This window comes from Microtus ochrogaster, linkage group LG1, assembly GCF_000317375.1.
Source record: "Microtus ochrogaster isolate Prairie Vole_2 linkage group LG1, MicOch1.0, whole genome shotgun sequence".
Taxonomy (NCBI): domain Eukaryota; kingdom Metazoa; phylum Chordata; class Mammalia; order Rodentia; family Cricetidae; genus Microtus; species Microtus ochrogaster.
In genome coordinates this window covers 29,128,570-29,136,108 of record NC_022027.1, presented here as the reverse complement: position 1 = coordinate 29,136,108, position 7,539 = coordinate 29,128,570, and the positions used below count along the sequence as shown (strand labels likewise).

General features: G+C 44.2%; 1 protein-coding gene across 1 annotated transcript; it reads left to right on the top strand.

Moving 5' to 3' along the window:
- Positions 1 to 230: 230 nt before the first annotated feature.
- Ociad2 (OCIA domain containing 2) lies at positions 231 to 7,503 on the top strand. The gene is made up of 4 exons (XM_013350767.2): positions 231 to 305; positions 3,179 to 3,226; positions 4,421 to 4,538; positions 7,059 to 7,503. Exons 1-4 carry the CDS (start codon positions 275 to 277, stop codon positions 7,135 to 7,137), a joined length of 276 nt encoding a protein of 91 aa, XP_013206221.1. The 5' UTR covers positions 231 to 274; the 3' UTR covers positions 7,138 to 7,503.
- The last annotated feature ends 36 nt before the right edge of the window (positions 7,504 to 7,539 follow it).

Sequence of the window (7,539 nt, the reverse complement as noted above, 5' to 3'; positions counted from 1 at the left end):
CTTGAGTTGTTAGTCTTGGTAAATTGTATGTGGTGAAGATGTACATGCATGTACATGTGGTTTACATGTGGAGTCAGGGGACAGCTTACAGGAGTTGATTCACACAGCCCTCTCCCACCAGGTGGGTCCTGGGGATCGCGCTCAGGTTGTCATGCTTTAGAGATGTGTTTGTACTCACTGGGCAATCCCGCCTGCCCCAAGAGACCGTGTGTTGAGATACTAATATTGAGGGGTGTTTGTTTGTTTTACAGCTCTGCCTTTTTCTCTTATAAGCATGCTTGTCACCCAGGGACTTGTCCACCAAGGTAAGCGTCAGTATTTACTAATGCTTTAACTTCAGAGAGCCCCATTTTTGGTGGTCTTCCCTGCAACCCTTGGACATTTATTTATCCTATTTTTGAAGATTTTTGCTTCATGCATGCTTTTGCTTGCTTTTAGCTAATGTAGTGAGTCTTTTCCTGTCACACCAGCCAGCTCCTAAATAACAACATGGAGACTTATTAATTATGGGAGCTTGACCTATAGCTTAGGCTCGTCTGACTATTCTTATAACTTAAACCAAACTATTTATATTAATCTACATTCTACCACATGGCTTTTACCTCTGTCCCATTCTGTGTGTCTGACTCGATCTGCATCTGGCTGGCTTCTCTGCCTCTATTCTTCCCAGAGTCCTCTCTGTGCCTCGAAGTCCCACCTGTACCTCTTGCCTAGCTATTGGTCATTTAGCTCTTTAGTAAACCAATCAGAAGGCACCTTGGCAAAGACATATCTTCACAGGGCACAAAAAGATTATTCTACAACAAGCTAAAGCTTCTATCTCTACAAAAGACGGAATGTATCTGATTACTTGATAATGGGAAATTTGAGTTTCAGGTGCCATTAAGGTTGTTAGCCCACTTTGAAACAGATTATCGTTGACTTGTTTTTCATCTAAAGAGAGGCCATAAATGGAGAAGGGGACTGGAAGGCATAGCTAGAGAGATAGCAGGTTTGGACTCAGTATGACTGGCTTTGAAGATTCTGGAAAGGGCCACGAATGTAGTGGCGACTGTTCCGGTTGCCGTGACAACAGCAGCATAGGGAAGGAGGGGCTTATTTTGACTCATTATTTCAGGAAGGATGTAGTCTACCACTGTGGGGAAAGAATGATGGCAGGGACTGTGAAGCACCTGGTCACATCGTGACTATAATCGGGAAGCAGGAAGTGGGAAATCTGCTCAGGCTCTGAAACCTCAACACCCAGCTCCAGAGACGGTCTCCTTCAATGGGGCTCCACTTCTAGTGTTTCTATAATCCAAACAGCAACCTCAACTGGGGACCCCAAGTTCAAACACATGAGCCTGTGGGGCCATTTCACACTCAAACCACAGCACTGAGCTATGAAGTATGTAGGGGCTAGTGTTTTTAGAAAGGAAGGCAGCTGGTTAAGGATGCAGTTTCCACCTTGGCTTGTCCCTATTCTGACTTTGGACCTCTAACCTCAAGACCTGTAAGATAATAAATTCACATTATCTTAAGTCCACTGAGTTGGTGGCCCTCTCTTATGGCAGACACAGGAACTCCAATAGCACCCGTGCCTTAGAGAAGTCCCTGTGTCTCCCAGGGGACCTGGCCCTCTGGAAGTCCACCTTATCAAATGCTACTAATTGCCATGATTCTAAAAATGCTTGAAAAAAATTAAAAACTTTAGTAAAGATAGATGTCATTGAAAAAAGTAAAAACAAAAATCATTATCTTCAAACATGAAGGGGAAATGTCCTGTTTTCCTTTTTTTCTTGAAGATCAGTAGGTCACATGTCTTGGAAAATTCCCCTTTGGATGTTGTTATTCTTATCCATAAATGTCTTGTATTAAATATGTTTTCATTTTTATAACTTGAAGGTGATCTTTTTGTAGAAACAAATTCACCAATTACCACCAAGATTTTTGTTAAATTAGTTTTGATGCAGAAATAGGGCCAAAATCTGTGGAATGAGGTCTTATAATATCCACCCACCCCAAATCTACCCAACCTCTTGCATCTGTACTATTCAGGGTTGAATGCTAGTTTCCTACAGCTGCTAAAATAAGTCACTGTGAGCACAATAGCTGAAGGTAGCACACATTTATTATTCAGAGGTCAAGGTCGGAATGGGTCTCACTTGGGGCTGGAGACATGGTTCAGTGGTTCAGAGCTGCTCTTCCAGAGGTCCTGAGTTCAGTTCCCGGTAACCACATGGTGGCTCACAACTATCTATCACGGGGTCTGATGCCCTTCTCTGTATGTAGATGGAGCACTCATACACACACATAAATATTTTTTTAAAAGAAGAATGGGTCTCACTAGGTTAAAATCAAGATGGGGGTACAGCTGTGTTTCTCTTGGATGTTCATCACTTTTCCCCTTTTCAACTTCGAGAGGCTACGTACACTCCTTGGCTGGTGGCCTCTTCCTCTGTCTCCAAAGCCAGCTAGGTTGAGCCACGCTTTTCCACTTCTGATCTCTTCAGTGCCAACCAGAGATCATTGTGATTATGTTTAATCCACCTGCACCACTCAGGACTGTCTCCCTATTTCACAGTTGTCTGACAAGGTGACTTATTTCTATTTTATACTTTAATTCCCTTCTGCAGTATAACACCCAGAGTTGCCAAAGATTATGGTATGGACATATTTAGAAGCCTGCCAATCTGCCTAGTGTTTTTATTTGAAAATCATGATGGGCTAGGCCTGGTGACACCAGCACTCGGGAGCAGAAGTATATAAATCTATGAGTTCAAGGCCAGCCTGAACTATATAGCAAGTTTCAGGACAGCCAGGGCTACATAGAGACACTTTTCTTTAATTAATTAATAATAAATAAGGCTTAAATACTGTGAACCTCTGAGGTGGACTTTCTTTGTTGAGTTACTCTTAAAAGTAGAACATGGTGACTGGTCTATTTGAATCAATTTCAATTGGCTTTTGATTGTGGCTTTCACATTTTGCACATGTTAAAGCCAATATCTACCATTTGCCTGAGACGGCTTCTGGGGGTTAACTTCAACCTCAGGTTGAATTATAACTCTTCTGAAACCATTTCTTCAGAATAATAACTTGAGCATCTTAGAAATGTTATATCTCTAGCTTGGATATTTTCTTTACAAATTTAACTAAGTTATTAAATGAAATAACACATTTCTGTCTTACTCTTCAGGTTATTTAGCTGCTAATCCAAGATTTGGATCGTTACCTAAAGTTGCATGTAAGTCATAAAAACAGTTTGGACTGGGGAGGTAGCTGGGTGGTTTGAAGCACGGGACCCCTGAATTCATGTCCCAGCATTGAGACAAATGAAAATGCACATAGATTTTGACAAGGTTTATAAGACCTGAGGATATGAACGTGTTGCTGGGACCGACTCTAACAAAGCACTCTCTGTTTTCCTCCACTGGCCTGCACCTTCCTGCTCACCCCAGCACTTTCTGATCTGCAGAGTAACAGCAGGCACTTACGCTACTGTCATTTATAAAACTTGAACAAAGGCTAGCAAGACATATACAGTGTTCTCTCAGTATCCATGAGAGATAGGCCCTGGGACCTGCAGGTACCCATATCTGCAGGGGCCTGCATCCTCTTATAAGTGATGGTTCTTTACATCTGATGGTGCACATCCTTCTGTTTACTCTCCAGACAGTCTCCAGGTACCTAGAACACGTGACACAATACAAACACTGTGTGCGTGGTTGTTGTGTGACATGCTTGGGAAATGCATCAAAGGCCTGTACGTGTTTGGAATAGATGCAGATTTTTTTCTCGAATGTTTCTTTCGTTCTGTTGGTGGTGGAACCAATGGCAATAAGATTATCAACACTGTCAACAGCAAAGCCTTTGAATGCAGGTTCATTGGAGGGGGGGATTATGTTGTGTTATCTTGGTTTGACCAAGGAGTAGGTTTTTTTTTTTTTTAAGTCAGAGACATTTTAATAAGAACTTTACTAAGATGTCTGAGTTTCTTCTCCTTGGTACACATAGATGGCTTATGTTATAAGAGTTACCCAGTTTAGAGTCTCATTTCCAGCCAGAGGAATAGATTGAAGGGTTCTCCTACATGAGGTTCCCTTCTCTATGTCTTATTTTCCAGAGGCAAGGGCAGAAACAGGCTCCATCACCCCATGACATAGAGGCCACCTGACCCAGGTCTACCTTCTGTCCCCTGGGAGCCTCAGCCACTGGTTTGACAACGGGGTCATGCCCCGAGTGCCAGTGTGTGCTCTGTCTTGGTCCTCCTCGTGTCCGTTCAAGCAAAGATCAGAAAGTCTCTGATGTCAGACCTGCCCTCCACGGAAGCTTGTTATAGTGTGAAAATGAGCGGTGTTAGGAAGGTGTAGGCAGTGGCTCATGGGCACTATTCGAGCTTTTCAGTTACCTGCCTGTGTTTCCTAACCTGCTTTCACAGTGGCTGGGATCCTGGGCTTCGGCCTTGGGAAGGCTTCCTACATAAGAGTGTGCCAGAGTAAATTCCATTCCTTCGAGGATCAGCTCCGTGGTGCTGGCTTTGGTCCCGAGCATAACAGGTTTGTAGTCTGATGGAGGGGTTGTAATAAAAATAGTGAATGAAGCAGCCAGGTGTGGGGGCTTTTAATTTCAGCACTTGGGTGGCAGAGGCAGGAGGATCTCTGTGAGTTCAAGGCCAAGCAGCCTGTCTGCACAGTGAGTTCCGGGACAGCCAGAGCTATATAGTGAGACCCTATCTTAAAAACAACAACAGCAAAAATAAACAACAACAACAAAAACAAACTAACAAGTGAAGTGAAATATTACTCTAGGTAATATTAGGCAGGTAAACAATTTTATTTAAGAAAAAACTCTTTAAACCTCAAGCTTTGATTTATTACTATTCAACTTCAACAATTATTTTTTAACTTAATCACCGATATCATTTATTCAGTGTGTATTTAATGAGCAACTGCTACAGTCTAGGCCTTGTACAATCCTCTGAGCAATTCCTCTGTGAGCAGATGTGTCTTCTGTCATTGCACAGTTGCTCACCAATTGCACCTTCTTCCTTACTGAAGAGCTTCTCAGAGCCTTTGATATCACACACATATGCACACACACACACACACACACACACACACACACACACACACACAGTGTCCTGATAGCTGTACTTATTCTCCACAGGGACAGTTAAGCAGTAGACTAGAGTTTACAGAGAGGCCTGTGCTCCCAGGTAGGGTTCTTGGGCTGAAAGTTCTACCACACTTTCTCAAACCTTCAGGTTTCTCATCTGTCCAAAGTGATGACTAGAATAACTTCCCCGGGATGTCAGGAGGAAGGAAATTGCTTATTCGTGACACTAAAAAAGTACTGTTTCTACTATCATGTCACAGAACAGTTTCTTTTCTTGTTTTCTTTGACGGAGTACCTCATTTAGCCCAGGCTAACCTCAGCCTCACCACACAGTCCAAGGATGACCTTGAACTTTGTATCCTCCTCCCCTCCTGAGTGCCAGGTTGTTGCAGGTGCATGCCTGTTGTGTGTGCCTGTACATCACCAGCGCTGTACTAACCTGCTGTGTGTAGTGAGGGGATTGGACATGGGGCCCTGTATGTGCTAGGAAGCGCTCTACTGAGCCTGCCCCAGTGTGTTCTTCTTGAGGGGCTGCAGCAGAGCAATATTGGGACTAGATGTCAAGGTCAAGTTGCCTTCTGGCAGTGTGACTTTAGAATGCTAAGGTCTGGTAGAAGTGGATGGACTTTAGCCTAGGAATTACATGCTATGCAGAGTCTCTCTGAGAAGACATTGGTGGCCATAGGAAGAAGAGACTTCAGTCTCCTGTTAAGTTTCCAAGCCCTGAGCCTTCCCTTTCTGGTTTGCAAGGCCAACAGAAAGGCATTAACGCTGTGTTTACAGACAACTCCCGTGTCACTGCATCCCTGCAAAGCTGTGTTTTGGGGTCAGCTTCCAGAGCCATTGGCCCGGGATTCTGAGGTGTACAGGGAAAACAGAAAGGCTGTCAGCAAGGGGGCACTGTGTTGACTCTTCCATTTGGGGACAGTTTTCTTGTTGTTAGCCCAACACTGGGTTCCGGAACAACGATGGACTCTGCATTTTCCAGACAGTCTCTAGACGTTGTTCTATACTTCATGTACATGGAAGGAGGCGGTTGAGGGTAAAAGATCTCTGGGGACCCTTTCAGATTGGCATTCTGTAGCTCTTTTGCCTGCCTACTTCTGGCGCCAAAAGCTACGCTGTGGGCTGGCATTGGTACCTGGGAACCAGTGGCTAAGCTCTGTGTCAAAGGCCACTGCCCTCTCATCCCAGAGGCAAGAATCTGATGTTCTGGTGAAGTAAAAGGATAGGAGGCTCCTGACGATGTTGCAGTCCAAGAGAAGGGGATGTGTGTGTCTTGTTATTCTTTTAGACAAGACTCTCACTCTACGGCCCAGACTGGTCTCCTTTGAGCTTAGCTCCCAAGCTCTGGGACTACACGAGTCTGCCCCCGCACCTGGAGCATTTTATGATTTGTTTTTTTGTTGTGGTAGAAATCACCCCAGTGACTCAAGGTCAGAGAGTCATGATGTTTACCCAGCTTATGTGCGACTCTGGGCATAAACGCAACCATCTGTTTCAACGTAAACATCGTTATTGAATGAGCTTCAGCCAATTGGAACCCAAGAAACAACTAATACGCCATTTAAAAAGAGTGAGCTAGTGAGCTGTAGAATCAAAAATGTCTGTACACCTTGCTTACTTTGGTAAGATGTGTGTTTGGAGAGCTATAGGATGGCTCAGTCAGTAAAGTTTCTCTCTGTGCCAGCATGAGGGCATAAGTTTGGATCCTAGCATCGCATGAAAGTTGAGCACCCAGCCCAGCCTAAGCAGTGAGCTCCAGGTCTAGTAAGAGACCCCTACCTCAAAAACTATGACAGCCAGTGTTGGCCTCTGGCCTCCACATGTACCCACACAGCAGGAACACCCTCGTGCACATGTGCACAGGCCCATACATACACATACATATGGCACAGACACACAGAAAGAGCTCCCATGGTCAAAGTATGAGTCACCAACTGCTTCTGCTTCTCTTCTAGGCACTGCCTGCTTACCTGTGAGGAGTGCAAAACCAGGCGTGGATTAAATGAGAAGGGGTCCCAGCCATCACATTCCTAAACCCCGGCTGTGCTTTTCAGTGATTTCTAAACCTCTGAATCTGTACACGTTTAAACTTTCAAGTGTACTCTAAGGTAATCTACTTCTATTGAAACAGAAACCTTGTCCTTCTCGCGTTCCTTTGAAATGCTTGTGGTGGAAGGCTCTCAGTTGACTTGAGCATGGCGTATTCTTCTGTTCTTCGAGAACATGTTGGGAGCCACCACACACTACCCAGGAAATAAAGTTACACCCCTCCATAGCTTACAGCTTCCTGAGAGAATTTTGAGTAGCTTCTGGGTAGACTTTCCTGCAATTCTTTTACTCTGCTTTTCTTCTTCTTCTTCTTCTTCTTCTTCTTCTTCTTCTTCTTCTTCTTCTTCTTCTTCTTCTTCTTCTTCTTCTTCTTCTTCTTCTTCTCCT

Bases quoted from the DNA above. Each gene is read 5' to 3' on its own strand.
- Ociad2 (XM_013350767.2), top strand. From the start codon at position 275: ATGCTTGTCACCCAGGGACTTGTCCACCAAG. The intron at 306-3,178 runs GTAAGCGTCAGT...CTTACTCTTCAG, and splicing joins CCAGGGACTTGTCCACCAAG to GTTATTTAGCTGCTAATCCA. The intron at 4,539-7,058 runs GTTTGTAGTCTG...CTTCTCTTCTAG, and splicing joins TTTGGTCCCGAGCATAACAG to GCACTGCCTGCTTACCTGTG.